Consider the following 17,595-nt stretch of genomic DNA (forward strand, 5'->3'; position numbering starts at 1 on the left):
GCGGGTCCTGTGTCGGCAGTGAGGCAGAGCATGGAGCAGGGTCCCTTCCTCAGGATGGCAGTGGCAGAAATGTGGTGACGCCGCAGCCTGGCGTCTACGGTGAGCAGAGCCGAGTGCATCACCGGTTTCCCTGCGGCCATCTTCCTGAAGCCATGGGCCGCCGGAGGCTTCAGGAAAATGGTCGCCGGAGGCTGCGTGTGCAGATTGAGATCTCGGTGGCCATTTTCCTGAAGCCGAGTGCCGCCGAGATCTCAATCTGCACACGCGTGATCTCCAGAGGCCATTTTCCTGAAGCCTACGGCGGCCCACAGCTTCAGGAAGATGGCTGCAGGGAAACTGGTGATGCACTTGGCTCTGCTCACCGTGGACACTGCCGCCGGCATCCTGAGGAAGGGACCCTGCTCAGGTGCACTCCGCACCACCTCCCGCCATAGCATTGCCACACCTCTGCCGCAATCCCCAGTAAGCCTGCATTCGCACTATAAGACGCACCCCCATTTTCCTCCCACATTTTTTTGGGAAAAAGTTGAGTCTTATAGTCTGAAAAACACGGTACTTTTTTCCCATCTACTCTTGGTTTGCGTAGGGGGTAGAGGTATTGAACCCAGCATAGTTCAGAATTGCAGGCATCTGAGCTGAAATCTCCCAGCATTCCTTGTTGGCTCAATGTCTGCCAGGAGTTTGCTTTGTTGATTTGTATTCTGGAAACTGTAGTACTAGTTCTTGCACAGATATTGTAAACCTCCTCCATAATAGAAGTTCATTTTTTGGCGTGTTTGATAACATTCTTGTTGACTGTTTCCAAGAACAATAAGCTGGATTGTGAATAAGAAGGGGTGACAGTGATGTAATCCGAACGTGATGCGCTATAACATCTATTAACTGCACTATGCTAGAGGCTATTTACAGATTATTTGGTGTCACAATATCCCTCTCAAGCTGTCCTTGACCGAATGTTAGATTTAATGTATGCCACCATGCCAAAAAACATCACAAGCTCATGTTTAAATACATACTGGGGTGAGATATATTTTTAGGGTATGTCCATATTTGCAATCAATTGTCTCTATTGTACCAATGCATCTAAGAATGGAAAATAAGGCAGCACTGGAAACTGACGTGATAAGCATTGTTGGTCTACAGCTTCTATGCAGGTTATTGTGTCTCCATGGTGACAGACTACAAATAAACATTATGTAGTCTGATCATGTAGCACTACTTTCATCCACTGTCTTCTACGTCTTACTCAATTAATATATGTATGATGGCAAATGGAAAAATGTGTGATGGAATGATTAGACTACATAGGATGTGTTTGTAGTCTGTTACTATGGTGATGCATAAGTCTGCACAGGAGCTGTAGACACAAAATGAAAAATTGTCAATCAAGACTATCCAGTTGCGTTATTTTCCATAGATGCAGTGATAAATAAAATTATGGTGATGTTGAGTTGTACGTCTAACAGTGAGATTGACTTGAAGCCCAGGCCCAGCATAATGCTGTCGAGCACAACCTGATGCCGAGTTCCAGGAAAGTGTGAGCAGCACTTACACTTGCAAAGTCGTTTCCTCCAGGATACCTTCGCGCCTTATTCAGCTTGCATGGCATTTTTATAAAGAAATTACAGGAGAGCTTTAATATTTTCAGATTGTAATGTTTCATTTTTGCTCCCCCAGGATCTGCCGCTCGACACACTAATTCAAATTGTTTTAACAATGAACAGCCCAGCAAAATTATACATGTCAGCTTGTAATAATCCTTTTCTGTGAGAATGCTCCAGTCATTTATCATAATGCAAGATAATAGCTGGAAACTTAAAGGAGAAAGACAGCCGAGAAGAAATGTAACATCTGAATACAGCAAGAAGATTCTTCAAGGGCTTTCCAAAGAAGGCGGAGGGATATCCTGAACCTACAAGGTTAAAGTCACTGTCTAGTATCGAGTGGTGGACAGTCATTATGGCCTCCTACGGGAACAGGAATCACTTGGGGGGCTAAAAAAGGGTAACATGCCCTTCCTGTCTGTTTCCCTGTGCTCCTTCTCTAGCTCCCGGGAGGGCAGACACTGGAGAGTGATGTCACCAGCTGTGCCCGGCGGCTCCATTCATATAGACGCTGTGTTGGCGCCAACTCCAGGTACATATGGCACAATCTGGGACTACTACCTCCAGGGAGGGAAACGGAAAAGGAATCACAGGAGCTGACCCACAGGAACAGAAAGTGTTCTCTCTTAAAGGGAACCCGTCAAACTTTTACACCACCACCTGAAACGATTAATATGACTGTGTATCCTTTTAAAAGATAAGCCAGACGATCCCTTTATTACCTCAAATCTCACTGCTCCAGAAATGAGAACGCACATTATGAAGTTGTGCCTGGAAGTGCTTTCAGGCATGAGGATGCACTTACAGCTTCTCGGCATAGCGCTGTATATCCTACCTAGCAGCACCCTCCCCGGCTGACTGACAGATTGTTTCCTCTGGTACAAGGCCAATGACCTGCCAATCAGCCACAGGAGGGTGTTGCTAGGTAGTAAATACAGCGCAATGCCGAGAAACTGTAAGTGCATCCTCATGCCCCAATGCACTGCCAGGTATAACTTTAAAATGTGATTTCTTGCTGCTGAAGAATCACTTTGGGATCATGAAAGGAATAGCTGCCTTATGTTTTAAAGGGCTACACAAAAATATTAATGGTTTGAGGGGTAGGGTGTAAAACGTTGTGACAGGTTCCCTTTAAGCCCCCGTAACTGGGGAAAGTACTATCATGGGACAAACACTTTAAAAAATATAAAAAAAATAAATAAATTAATTATTCTAAAATAATCCGCAAAAAAAACAAATAGATTTTTAAATATTATGGAGTTATTACCCCATGTCACGCCCAATCAGGAAAAAAGAGAATTTGTTTCTACATTTATTTTTAAACAAACCACCATCTTTTAGGCTGCTGTCACACTAGCGTCGGCACGGGGCCGTCGCTATGCGTCGGCCCGACGTGCTAACGCACGTTGTGAAAGTGATGCTTCCGCTGCCCTATTGTAAGGTCCGGGGAGGAGGGGGCAGAGTTTCGGCCGTGCATGCGCGGTTGAAAATGGCAGACGCGACGCACAAAAAAAGTTACATGTAACGATTTTTTGTGCCGATGGGCCAAAACACGACGCAACTGTCGCACGACGGTTGTGATGTGTGGCAATACGTCGCAATGCGTCGGTAATTGTAAGTCTATGGGGAAAAAACGCATCCTGCAGACAACTTAGCAGGATGCGTTTTTTCTCCTAAACGACGCATTGCGACGTTTTGCAAACGATGCTAGTGTAAAAGTAGCCTTATTCTGAGCCATGGATTCCTGATTTCTATAAAGAGCTCACAGTTGCCCTTCACCCATAATAAAGCCTGACAGTTTTCTGTTCCCTTTGTGAACAAACACAGAGATGTCTCCTTCCTTAACTTATCTCTTAACTTGACACATCCTGGGATAGATGCCGCAATATGTTAAACAAACATGAAAAAAACCTATACCATCCATCAGTCATCCCTGACCTGCAGGCTTTTATGTTTAAACATTATGCATTTCATGTATACTTTTTTGACTGGATATTGCCACTGAGGGTTTCCACAAATTGGATATTCGCCACCTATAGCCTATCATGCTAAATAACATTTAAACATGGCAGAAGACTGTACTGAATTAGTATGTTGTATAACTTGACGCAATTCAAGAAAAGCCAATAGGTTGTCCTAAATTAAAATATGCAGAATCTTCATTATCAAATCTCCAGCAATGTCCTACCTTATCGCTCTTATTCATTCTCATCTGGGCTACTGCAACTCTCTACTGATCGGTCTCCCGTTTACTAAATTCATCCAGAAAGCAGCAGCCAAGGTCGTACTTCTTTCCAGCCGCTACACAGACACCTCCACCCTGTGCCAGTCCCCAATAGAGTACAATATAAACTCATCACTCTCGCCTACAAAGCTCTCCACAGTTCTACATCACCATATGTCTCCTCCCTCATTTCTATCATCCTGCTAGTGCTCTTCGTCCTGCAACTGATTTAAGACTAACATCCTCCATTATCCGAACCACTCAATTCCATTTCCAAGATTTCTCTCAAGCTGCACCAGTTTTTTGGAATGCACTACCCCAGACAATCAGTTTAAGGCCATGTGCACACGTTCAGGATTTTTCGCGTTTTTTTAGCGTTTTTTTTCGCTATAAAAACGTGATAAAAACGCGAAAAAAACGCTTACATATGCCTCCTATTATTTACAGGGTATTCTGCATTTTTTGTGCAAATGTTGCATTTTTTTCCGCGAAAAAATCGCATCGCGGGAAAAAAAAAGCAACATGTTCATTAAAAATGCGGAATTGCGGGGATTCCGCACACCTAGGAGTGCATTGATCTGCTTACTTCCGCACGGGGCTATGCCCACCATGCGGGAAGTAAGCAGATTATGTGCGGTTGGTACCCAGGGTGGAGGAGAGGAGACTCTCCTCCACGGACTGGGCACCATATAATTGGTAAAAAAAAAAGAATTAAAATAAAAAATAGTGACATACTCACCCTCTGATGGCCCCCGAAGTGTTCCCGCCTCTCCGGTGCATGCTCTCTCTTCCGTTCCTATAGATGGTGTGGTTCAGGACCTGTGATGACATCGCTGTCTTGTGATTGGTCGCGTGACCGCTCATGTGACTCAAGCAACCAATCACAAGCCGCGACGTCATCGAAGGTCCTGAACCACACCGGCATCTATAGGAACGGACGCCGCTGAGGAGATTGGCTGTCTGCAGAGGGTGAGTATAACCATTTTTTTATTTTTTTAATTATTTTTAAACATTCTATCTTTTACTATAGGTGCTGCATAAGCAGCATCTATAGTAAAAAGTTGGTCACACTTGCCAAACAGTATGTTTGACAAGTGTGACCAACCTGTCAGTTTTCCAAGCGATGCTACAGATCGCTTGGAAAACTTTAGCATTCTGCAAGCTAATTACGCTTGCAGAATGCTGAAAAAAACGGAAAAAAACGCAAAAAAAAAAAAAATGCGGATTTCTTGCAGAAAATTTCCGGTTTTCTTCAGGAAATTTCTGCAAGAAATCCGGACGTGTGCAACTCTTCCCTCTTTCTGAGAGGGGCTGGCTAAGTGGCTCATTTCAATAAGTAATTCAGACCCTTTCTGTGTCTGTAACTTAGCCATGATGGAGAAGGGGGTTGACTTAGCTACTGAATTCATCATACAGCCAGCCCCCTTCACACACATCACTGGTCACTTGCGGATACAGAAAGCTCTCTCCACTTTTATAATGAAAGTATATTAGTACAGTGTATATATTGTAATTTCATACCTAGCTAAAAGATCTTTTTTTTTTCTAGGTGGACAACCCCTTAAAGGAAAGAAACATCTGTAAACTGTACATTCCTATAATTATGATTTGAGGCCAATGGTTGAATAGGGCTATAGATTTCTCTCCATTTTGAGACAGATGCTTATATATCAATATCCCTTTATTTTTGTGAGATTCGAAATGAGGAAACGTCGCCGTCATGGGGTTTGAGTACTGCCTGCGGTCGCATCGGTGAATGCCACAAGTAACTATGGGCCAGGCTTTACATAAATCACCTCCCTTTCTGGCCTTGGACAGCTCCAAATTTGCTAGGATTGTATTTGAAAAATCGGAAGATTCTCAGCAAGTTCAGGCCTGTTGGACCTTTTGAATTCTATACGGTTTAGATACCGCCCTTCACGTAATAGAAAATGTAAAGAGTCTAATGCTGCTCTAGATTCCATAGTTAGAATTTTCTTTCTTGTTTCAAATACTTTATGGAGGAGATTTCAAACTAATTTTCAGATTTAAATACAAATTTATACTTAAAAAAAATGTTTAAGTCCTTTAAAGGGAACTTATCTGACACTTTAACACCCCCCCCAAACCATTGATATAAATGTATATGCCTTAAAAAGATAAGCATGTAAAACACTTAATGACCCCAAAGCGATGCTCCAGCAGTGAGAAATCCTATTATGAAGTTATGTCTGGAAGTTCCTGCGGGCGTGATGATGCACTTCTAGCTTCTTAGCTTCACATATTTCCTCCCCTCCCCTGGCTGATTGGCCGTGTATCAGAGGAAACAACCTATGAGCTGTCAATCAGCATGGGGAGGTTGATAAATGGCAGTGAATACAGTGTGAGGCTGAGAAGCTGTCAGTGCATCGTCACGCCCCAATGCACTTCCAGACACCTTAAAAATGGGATTTCCCCATGCTGAAGCAGTGCTTTTTGGTCATAAAATAATAGACTGGCCTATCTTTTAAAAGGTTTCACAATCATATAAATGATTTTGGGATGTGGTGGTGGTGGGGGGGGTAAAAGGTTCCTTTTAAAGGGGTTGTCCATCTTGAGATGTACGGAGGCCATGATTTTTTGGCACTTACTAATATATATATGTACTACAGGTTCTCTTCCTGCCCTTATTAGTGCCGCTTTCCTCACAGACTGCACAGCTCTCCTGTCCAAACAATAGCTTCCGATAGAGGAGAATGTGACCAGACCTGTCCATTAGCCTCCTCCAATGGCCATGACCATTTTCCCATGCTCCTCTATCAACTGCCTGGTGGAAATCCTCCAATACTTATGTATCGGTACGTGCCATAAAATCATGTCTCCAATATCTTTGCAACAATAGGAGCAAAGAGGACATTCTCGTTAAGATATTTTTATTGTAATATTTTTCAGTGGTAATAGAAAGCAGAGGCGAAAAAGCAAACGCTTCTGTGATATACACCCCGCCGGTCAAAAGGGGAAATTTACACTATTATTACTGGGGGGCATAACTTTGAAAAAGAAAAACGGTTTCAGAATCAGTGGAGCTGTGACAATTGGAGGAGATGCTCCGTTTCCATTGAAAAGATCCAGTGAACAGACCTCTTTAAATATTCTGGACAGGAATAAAGGCTGATTATGCCAATGAAAATGAAAGGGCCACGAGGAACAAGTGAACAAGTTTATGCTAACAACTTCTGCAACTTTGTAGTACAATCCATAAGAGGGTAGTAAAGATGGAATTAAATCTTCATGATGGATGGAGCGCGAGGTGATTTATTTCAGACTGGAGATAGGTCACTGATGCACTGTAACTTCATAGACAATTATGTGCCAGTAAATTAGAAATGCCGCTCTGCCGCCAAGCAGCCAATGTACATCATCTTATACTTAATTGTGAAGGGGGCTATATTATCAGCGCACTTCACTTGTTAAAAAGAAAACACTTTTAGTTGAGATACGTTATCTTTATTTAGGTCATATCGGCACTAACGTGTGACGGCATGGAATAGACTATGACTTAAAGCAGGGATGGGGAATGCAATATGTCAGACGAGGGCTCTGTTTACAGGGTTTACTTTACGCGCTCTGCTCTCCCGTTCTCCTCAGCAGTCAGCATCTAAACCAGCTCCTGCGGGAATCAGACAGGCTGCAATGATCCAAGGGTCAGTGTATCTCAGGCTGTGTACCCAATGTGACGTATTTCAGAGGCTGTATACAGCACATGTGAGACACGGCCTGAGGTATACAGCACATGTGAGACACGGCCTGAGGTATACAGCACATGTGAGACACAGCCTGAGGTATACAGCACATGTGAGACACGGCCTGAGGTACACAGCACATGTGAGACAAAGCCTGAGGTATACAGCACACGTGAGACACGGCCTGAGGTATACAGCACACGTGAGACACGGCCTGAGGTATACAGCACACGTGAGACACGGCCTGAGGTATACAGCACATGTGAGACAGGGCCTGAGGTATACAGCACATAGGAGATACGGCCTGAGGTATACAGCACATAGGAGATATGGCCTGAGGTATACAGCACATGTGAGACACGGCCTGAGGTATACAGCACATGTGAGACACGGCCTGAGGTACACAGCACATGTGAGACACGGCCTGAGGTATACAGCACATGTGGGACACGGCCTGAGGTATACAGCACATACAGGACACGGCCTGAGGTATACAGCACACGTGAGACACGGCCTGAGGTATACAGCACACGTGAGACACGGCCTGAGGTATACAGCACATGTGAGACACGGCCTGAGGTATACAGCACATGTGAGACATGGCCTAAGGTATACAGCACATGTGAGACACGGCCTGAGGTACACAGCACATGTGAGACAAAGCCTGAGGTATACAGCACATGTGGGACACGGCCTGAGGTATACAGCACATACAGGACACGGCCTGAGGTATACAGCTCATGTGAGACACGGCCTGAGGTATACAGCACATACAGGACACGGCCTGAGGTATACAGCACACGTGAGACACGGCCTGAGGTATACAGCACACGTGAGACACGGCCTGAGGTATACAGCACACGTGAGACATGGCCTGAGGTATACAGCACACGTGAGACACGGCCTGAGGTATACAGCACATGTGAGACATGGCCTGAGGTATACAGCACATGTGAAACACGGCCTGAGGTACACAGCACATGTGAGACAAAGCCTGAGGTATACAGCACATGTGGGACACGGCCTGAGGTATGCAGCACATACAGGACACGGCCTGAGGTATACAGCACACATGAGACACGGCCTGAGGTATACAGCACACGTGAGACACGGCCTGAGGTACACAGCACACGTGAGACACGGCCTGAGTTATACAGCTCATGTGAGACACGGCCTGAGGTATACAGCTCATGTGAGACACGGCCTGAGGTATGCAGCACATACAGGACACGGCCTGAGGTATACAGCACACGTGAGACACGGCCTAAGGTATACAGCACACGTGAGACACGGCCTGAGGTATACAGCACACGTGAGACACGGCCTGAGGTATAGAGCACATGTGAGACACTGCCTGAGGAATACAGCACACGTGAGACACTGCCTGAGGTATACAGCACACGTGAGACACTGCCTGAGGTATACAGCACACATGAGACATGGCCTGAGATATACAGCACATATGGATCATGGCCTTTGTCCCTTTTTAGTGGGGTTGGCCAGAGATCCTGGCGCTCCTGAATAAGAGATGGTGTTTGGAATGGCTGAAGATGGACAAGAAAATGCCAGAAATTAAGAATGAGCATTTGAGATGGCAGGATTAGAAGTCAGAGAGGTCTAAAGAGTAGTGATGAGCAAACATGCTCGGATAAGGTGTGCTAACCGAATGTCTTCGGTGTGCTCAATAATATGTTCTAGTCCCACGGCTGCATATCTGTGTGACAGCCGCAACACATGCAGGGATTGCCCAACAGCGGCGAGACATGCAGCCACATATTATTCAAGAGTGCCAAAGACGCTCGGTTAGCACCCGAGCATGCTCTGATAACACCTTATCCGCGCACGTATGCTCATGACTACTAAAAAGTATAAAGAATGTCATAATAAAACAATAGCATGATGTTTTCTTTTACGTCTTACCTTGGAAATGACTGGGTTGCGGCTTACCACACACACCAGCCACGATGAAACGAGCTGATGCTGATCAACATCAACCAAATTAACGTAGACAAATTTGCTTCCAGCCTTTAGGGGGCGCACCGCAATATGCAGATCTTGGATTCCATTTGGAGGAAGTACAAAGACGCTCTCCGGGTCAACCTAAACATAAAAAAGAGGAGCAGTAAAAAGCTTCATGTACAGGTTGTAATGTCCATTACGGTCAATAGTGCCATGAGATCTGACATGTTTCATAACTTCATAGAGGTCTATGGATTACAGAATGTTACAGGGGAACCACGTTTCCAAGCAACTTTTCAGAATAAGCTGTTCTGTGTGTGTATATAGATGAGGAATAAAACCAATTCTGCCCATTATAGGACTTGTATGTTTTATTTACCTAGTTTTCCCCTCTGTAGGCTTTATCTCGAATTTGCAATTGGCTCTTAGCTAGTGGATGGAGACTAGCTGCTATGCTGTCTCCTATACGCTGTGCACACAAAGCGATTCTTGCTTTTTTTCCCTTGGTAACAGGCAGACAGAAAAAGTAGAGACATGAAGGACTATATACAGTAGACTGCTACTGTTATGCACGTGTGCCGGGAAAAACTAAGGAGCGCCGATGGCTCGGAAGTGAAACAGCACATGCACTTTACAGGATTTTGCTCTACTTTCGGCAGGGAAGAGCGATGTACTCCGGCACAGGAGTGCGATTGGGGGACACTATGGATGACGTAGGATGAGTCCTCAACAAGAAGTAGGGCAGGAGGTCAGCGATTGCGACGAGAAAGAAGGTGCTGAAGCAAGACCAGTGACCCCCCCGTTGGATTGCACCGTAAGGGGGGACAATTAAAAGGTATTTTTGGTGCTATGCAGAGGGGTTTGAAGACTTAAATAGCTTACTAGACTACTGAAAAAGAGGACTTAAAGGTACTGGTAGTACTTCATATTGGTAAAACCTAGTGATAGATTCCCTTTAAATCGCCATCCACTTCAGTAAGTCAGGCAGCATATGGATGGCGATATGAAATACACACCAAGTCACTGTGAAAAGACTGTAAAGGTCAGAGCAAGGAAATGTTGTCGAGCACAAGTCCTGAGATTTCCAGAACTAAAAACACAGATAAAACAAGCTATAGAACCAGTTAAAGCAACTTTTAAGCAGCGTCCCGGCCACCTGCTGTACAGACAGCGGCAGGATGGCTCCCATAATCAATAAGAAGGTGCTAGACTACATTTACCCTGCACAGTAGGCGGCAGCCGCACCTCCATTCAGAGAAGAAGTGAAGTGGACACAATATATTGCTGCCTAACCCAAAGATGGCACTAACTCTTCAAGTCAGGACATCCAAATCACTTTAGGCTTCTTCGAGGCCGGTCAAGAGCCTACATGTTTCAATGTTGTCCAGACCTCTGCTTGCAGCCATTATTACCATCATGGCTGGTAATGTAATGATCACACAGGTTATAGAAAAAAAAATAACAACACTGAAAAAATATCAACATAAACATAATAAAGAAAAGTCCTAAAATCCAAACTAATCTTAATAATAGTTCTTCAATAATATTAGTGCTGCCTACTACAAGCTCGGATGTTGTATCGTGTTTCACGGCTATTTTCATCTGTACTGCAGAGACCTGGTATTACGTCTCGCTGGGCTGAAATGAATGTCAATCAGCAGCGTGCCTCCTAATCTAGAGATGCAATTAAATTAAATTACGAGGCAACCGAAGCAAACAAAGCAGGATACAGAATGAGGTGGCCGGGCGTAATGATTAAAACAGCAGTGTCGACTTATCTACAGCCTGCAGGTAAAATAAAAGCTTTCTCCTAAACTGCCTGTAGACATTAGGAAGTCGCTGGTCAACAGTCATCCGCCCCACCAAACCCTATCAACATTTGGCTCCGCCGAACAAACATAGTACTTAAGTAGAAAAAAGGGAGATCAGTGGTGTTCGGACCCCTCTAGAGCTGCTTAATGATGCAAAGTGAAAGATCCCTACAAGAAACATTTCCAGTCCTTGATTTTCCCAAACAGACTGCGTATGTCTAGCATGGCCATCACAATCTCGGGAATGCGTCAAGATAAATGCAATATCTATAGCCCCTTTGTATAAAGCAGACAGCATGTAACAGAATATTGGTGAATGGTTCTCCTTAACCCCTTTATTTCAGAACAATTGTTGTACTTTAGAAATTAAAAAAAATTTCCCGATACATACAGTACATATTTCTGGAAGAAGACATGGGGCACATTGTGACTATGCCATCCAGCACTTTTCAATTTCATGTAATTTTGAATCAAATTCTGTTTTGTGGCTTAAAGTCTGACCAGAAGACAACCTGAGACATACAACACCTCCTACAGTAGAAGGTTCATATTGTGTATAGTCCATATACACTCACCGGCCACTTTATTAGGTACACCATGCTAGTAACGGGTTGGACCCCCTTTTGCCTTCAGAACTGCCTCAATTCTTCGTGGCATAGATTCAACAAGGTGCTGGAAGCATTCCTCAGAGATTTTGGTCCATATTGACATGATGGCATCACACAGTTGCCGCAGATTTGTCGGCTGCACATCCCAAAGATGCTCCATACAAGGCAGGATGGATCCATGCTTTCATGTTGTTTACGCCAAATTCTGACCCTACCATCCGAATGTCGCAGCAGAAATCGAGACTCATCAGACCAAGCAACGTTTTTCCAATCTTCTACTGTCCAATTTCGATGAGCTTGTACAAATTGTAGCCTCAGTTTCCTGTTCTTAGCTGAAAGGAGTGGTACCCGGTGTGGTCTTCTGCTGCTGTAGCCCATCTGCCTCAAAGTTCGACGCACTGTGCGTTCAGAGATGCTCTTAGGCCTACCTTGGTTGTAACGGGTGGCGATTTGAGTCACTGTTGCCTTTCTATCAGCTCGAACCAGTCTGCCCATTCTCCTCTGACCTCTGGCATCAACAAGGCATTTCCGCCCACAGAACTGCCGCTCACTGGATTTTTTTTCTTTTTCGGACCATTCTCTGTAAACCCTAGAGATGGTTGTGCGTGAAAATCCCAGTAGATCAGCAGTTTCTGAAATACTCAGACCAGCCCTTCTGGCACCAACAACCATGCCACGTTCAAAGGCACTCAAATCACCTTTCTTCCCCATACTGATGCTCGGTTTGAACTGCAGGAGATTGTCTTGACCATGTCTACATGCCTAAATGCACTGAGTTGCCGCCATGTGATTGGCTGATTAGAAATTAAGTGTTAACAAGAAGTTGGACAGGTGTACCTAATAAAGTGGCCGGTGAGTGTACATCAATTATCTTTACATCATCACATCGAGGGGGATAAATGTGACTGGATTGGTAAAGGGGAAGGATGATAACGTCAAGAAAAGCTCCTGTGACAATATTAAGGGATAAATGTGACTGGATTGATAAAGGGGATTATAACAAGAAGAAAAGCTCCTGTGACAGTAATGAGATAAATGTGACTGGATTGGTAAAAGGGATGATAATATGAAGAAAAGTTCCTCTGACAATATCAAGGGATAAATGTGACTGGTTTGTTAAAGGGGAGAAAAGCTCCTACAACAGTAACAGGGGACATATCTGACTGGATTGGTAAAAGAGGTTATAACATGAAGAAAAGTTCATGTGACATTAATGGGACAAACGTGATTGTATTGGTAAAAGGGGTGATAATATAACGGGATAAATGTGACTAAATTAGTAAAAGGAGAGAAACACAAAGAAAAGCTTTTGACAGTAGGGAATAAATGTGACTAGATTGGTAAATGAAGTGATAACATGAAGAAAAGCTAATGTGACAGTAACAGGATAAATGTGATTGGATTGGTAAAAGGGGTGATAACCTGAAGAAAAGCTTTAAGGGCTCCTACTCACTTGCGTGAGACTCGGATGAGTCTCGCACGGCAATACCCAGCACTGCACCTGGCACAGAGTAGAGGAGAGTGCGGCTGCATGTATTCCTATGCGGCCGCACGCTCCGATCTGAGTGCCGGCAGCAGCGCCGGGTATTAACACGCGAGACTCATCCGAGTCTCGCGCAAGTGAGTAGGAGCCCTAAATGTATTGGTATAAATGTGACTAGATTGCTAAACGAGGTGATAACATCAAGAAAAACTAATGTGACAGTAACAGGATAAATGTGATTGGACTGGTAAAAGGGGTGATAACATGAAGAAAAGCTTTAAATGTAATGTTATAAATGTGACCAGATTGGTTAAAGGAAAGATTAACACGAAGAAAATCTTTGACAGTAACAGAGGACACATGTGAATAGATGGTAAACTGGCTGATAACATGAAGAAAAGCTCCTGGGATAGTAACGGGGACAAATGTGATTGGATTGGTAAAAGGGGTGATAACATGAAGAAAAGCTTTCACTATAATGGGGTAAATGTGACTAGATTGGTAAAAAGAGTAATAATACAAAGAAAAGCTTTGACAGTAGGGGATAAATGTGACTAGACTGGTAAACAGGCTGATAACATGAAGAAAAGCTCCTGTGACAGTAACAGGCTGGGAACTTTCATTCTGATATCACCTACAGCTTCTTTTCTGCCTTACAGAGACACAGAAGTAGGACATAAAACTTTTACTGCTGCTCCCAAATTCACACCCTAAAATTTGCACCTAGAACAAAGAGTTCATTTTTGGTTGAAAGCTAAACTGTAATCCTTATATTTTATCCTATGTAAACCTATGTGTCTCCACGGTTACAACATTAACAAAAACTCTGTGTACTCTGACCCAGTAGCCATGTGTTCCTTAGGCTACGTTAAAACGCTGCGGATTTTGCTGCGGATCCGCAGCAGATTGGCCGCTGCGGATTCGCAGCAATTTTCCATGACTTTACAGTACCTTGTAAACCTATAGAAAACAAAATCTGCAGTGCACATGCTGCAGAAAAAAACGTGCAGAAACGCTGCGTTGTTTATTCCGCAACATGTCAAATCTTTGTGCGGATTCTGTAGCGGTTTACACCTGCTCCTCAATAGGAATCCGCACAAAAACCGCGGTAAATCCGTAGTAAATCCGCAGTGCAACGTGTGCACATACCCTTAGAACGCTTGTTCCCAACTTTCTCTCCAAAAAGACAGCGAATCACACGTCGAACGAGAAAACTGTTCTTTTGTTGGGTGAAATTATTTTAAAATCCTCATTCTCAGCAGCACATCATCCCGTGTAAACAGGAAATGTGCTGAGAAGAATAATGCTGTATGTGCACAGAATGATCGTATTAACACGTTGCCAACTGGCAACTGATTAACAGCCACAATCAGCCAGTATTAATGCAGTCTTACTCTCTTCCATCTGCCTCTTTTTCTAGTTGTAGCTTAGCAATAAGAGGTGGCAGATAAAAGGTAGTAACACCCAATTGCACATTCAGACTACTCATGGGTTTATTTTTCTAGTCTGTAACCATGGAAACACATAGATCTTCAAAGGAGCTGCCTGCGCCAAATAGAAGTTTTTCAATGGAATTCACAAAGTTGTTTAATTTATTGTTGGTACACTGGAATAAAAACAGATTGTAATATATACACACCCTTTAAACACATAGCAGAATACTATGATTAACTTAACAACTCACCTTCAGCTCTAGGGGATGGGAACTATAGGCTTTCACTTTCCGCACCACTTGTGTTCCTCTAAGGACCAGGGACATTTGGGTCAGCTGACCTGTTATGCAACTGACATCCACTCTTTTCAGGGAATGTACATAAATCTGCCAGATCTGAATAGGTGCAGCCAGCCAACGATCGCTGTGAAACAGGAAAGTGCATTTAATTTGATTCTTGGTTATTGCATTTTTAAATGTGATAACTGTAAGCACAAGTTAGTTGGCACGTAGAAAATAACTAAAATATAACTACTACTAGATGGTGGCCCGATTCTAACGCATCGGGTATTCTAGAATATGCATGTCCACCTAGTATATTGCACAGCCCACGTAGTATGTTGCCCAGCCACGTAGTATATTGCCCAGTCACGTAGTATATTGCCCAGCCACGTAGTATATTGTCCAGCCACGTAGTACATTGCCCAGCCATGTAGTATATTGCCCAGTCACGTAGTATATTGCCCAGCCACGTAGTATATTGCCCAACCACATAGTATATTGCCCAGCCACGTAGTATATTGCCCAGTCACGTAGTATATTGCCCAGCCACATAGTATATTGTCCAGCCACGTAGTACATTGCCCAGCCATGTAATATATTGCCCAGTCACGTAGTATATTGCCCAGCCACGTAGTATATTGCCCAACCACATAGTATATTGCCCAGCCACGTAGTATATTGCCCAGTCACGTAGTATATTGCCCAGCCATGTAGTATATTGCCCAGCCACGTAGTATATAGTATATTGGTCAGCCACATAGTACATTGCCCAGCCACGTAGTATATTGCCCAGTGATGTAAAATAAAAAATAAACATATACTCACCTTCCAAAGTGCCGTTGAAGTCCTGGTGCCTGTGTACGGTGAGCGCAGGACCTGTGATGACGTCGCGGTCACATGACCGTGACGTCATGGCATGTCCTTCTCGCATACCATCCTTAGCACCGGAACCTGCCGCTTGCATGGAGCAGTCACCGGAGCGTCGCGAGCAGCGGGAAAGGCGGCGGAAGGTGAGTATATAATAATTTTTTATTTTTTTTATTATCTTTAACATTAGATGTTTTTACTATTGACGCTGCATAGGCAGCATCAATAGTAAAAACTTGGTCACACAGGGTTAATAGCGGCGGTAACAGAGTGAGTTACCCGCGGCATAACGCGGTCCGTTACCGCTGGCATTAACCCTGTGTGAGCGGTGACTGCGGGGAGTATGGAGCGGGCACCGGGCACTGACTGCAGGGGAGTAGGGAGGGACTAATCGGACTGTGGCTGTCGCTAATTGGTCGCGGCAGCCATGACAGGCAGCTGGTGAGACCAATCAGCGACTTGGATTCCATGACAGACAGAGGCCGCGACCAATGAATATCCGTGACAGACAGACAGAAGGACAGATGGAAGTGACCCTTAGACAATTAAATATATAGATAATACTGCCCCTATAGGTACAAGAAAATAGCTACTTTAATGCTGCTGCTAACTACTAGAATACTGTTTCCTATGTCCAAGACTATAATTCTTTAATACTGCCTCCTATGTACAAGAATATGACTACTATAATACTGCCCCATATGTACAAGAATATAACTACTATAATACTGCTCCTATGTACAAGAATATAACTACTATAATACTGCTCCTATGTACAACCATATAACTACTATAATACTGCTCCTATGTACAAGAATATAACTACTATAATACTGCTCCTATATACAAGAATATAACTAATATAATACTGCTCCTATGTACAAGAATATAACTACTATAATACTGCCCCTATGTACAAGAATATAACTACTATAATACTGCCCCTATGTACAAGAATATAACTACTATAATACTGCCCCTATGTTCAAAAATATAACTACTATAATATTGCTTCTATGTACAAGAATATAACTACTATAATACTGCCCCTATGTACAAGAATATAACTACTATAATACTCCTCCCATGTACAAGAATATAACTACTATAATACTGCTCCTATGTACAAGAATATAACTACTATAATACTGCCCCTATGTACAAGAATATAACTACTATAATACTGCCCCATGTACAAGAATATAACTACTATAATACTGCTCCTATGTACAAGAATATAACTACTATAATACTCCCCCCTATGTACAAGAATATAACTACTATAATACTGCCCACTGCGTACAAGAATATAACTACTATAATACTGCCCCTATGTACAAGAATATAACTACTATAATACTGCTCCTATATACAAGAATATAACTACTATAATACTGCCCGCTACGTACAAGAATATAACTACTATAATACTGCTCCTATGTACAAGAATATAACTACTATAATACTGCCCCATGTACAAGAATATAACTACTATAATACTGCTCCTATGTACAAGAATATAACTACTATAATACTGCCCTGTTATGATCCTTAGTGGCTGAGGATCACGAATAGACCAGCAAGTGAATAAACTAAGGACAAGCTCTAGGGAGATGGTAACTGG

At 43.4% G+C, this 17,595-nt stretch overlaps 1 protein-coding gene across 4 annotated transcripts in view; it reads right to left on the reverse strand.

Annotated features, from left to right (window-relative positions):
• NPHP4 (nephrocystin 4) overlaps positions 1 to 17,595 on the reverse strand; it is a 249,137-nt gene that overhangs the window by 4,464 nt on the left and 227,078 nt on the right. For all 4 annotated transcript variants that reach the window (XM_077250341.1, XM_077250340.1, XM_077250338.1 and 1 more), the window contains 2 exons: positions 15,075 to 15,246; positions 9,450 to 9,629 (listed from right to left, as the gene is read on the reverse strand). In XM_077250341.1, coding sequence (XP_077106456.1) covers positions 9,450 to 9,629; positions 15,075 to 15,246 — 352 coding nt within the window. The remainder of the gene's footprint in view (positions 1 to 9,449; positions 9,630 to 15,074; positions 15,247 to 17,595) is intronic.

The sequence above is a fragment of the Ranitomeya variabilis genome, chromosome 4 (genome assembly GCF_051348905.1).
Source record: "Ranitomeya variabilis isolate aRanVar5 chromosome 4, aRanVar5.hap1, whole genome shotgun sequence".
In the NCBI taxonomy this organism is placed as follows: Eukaryota; Metazoa; Chordata; class Amphibia; order Anura; family Dendrobatidae; genus Ranitomeya; species Ranitomeya variabilis.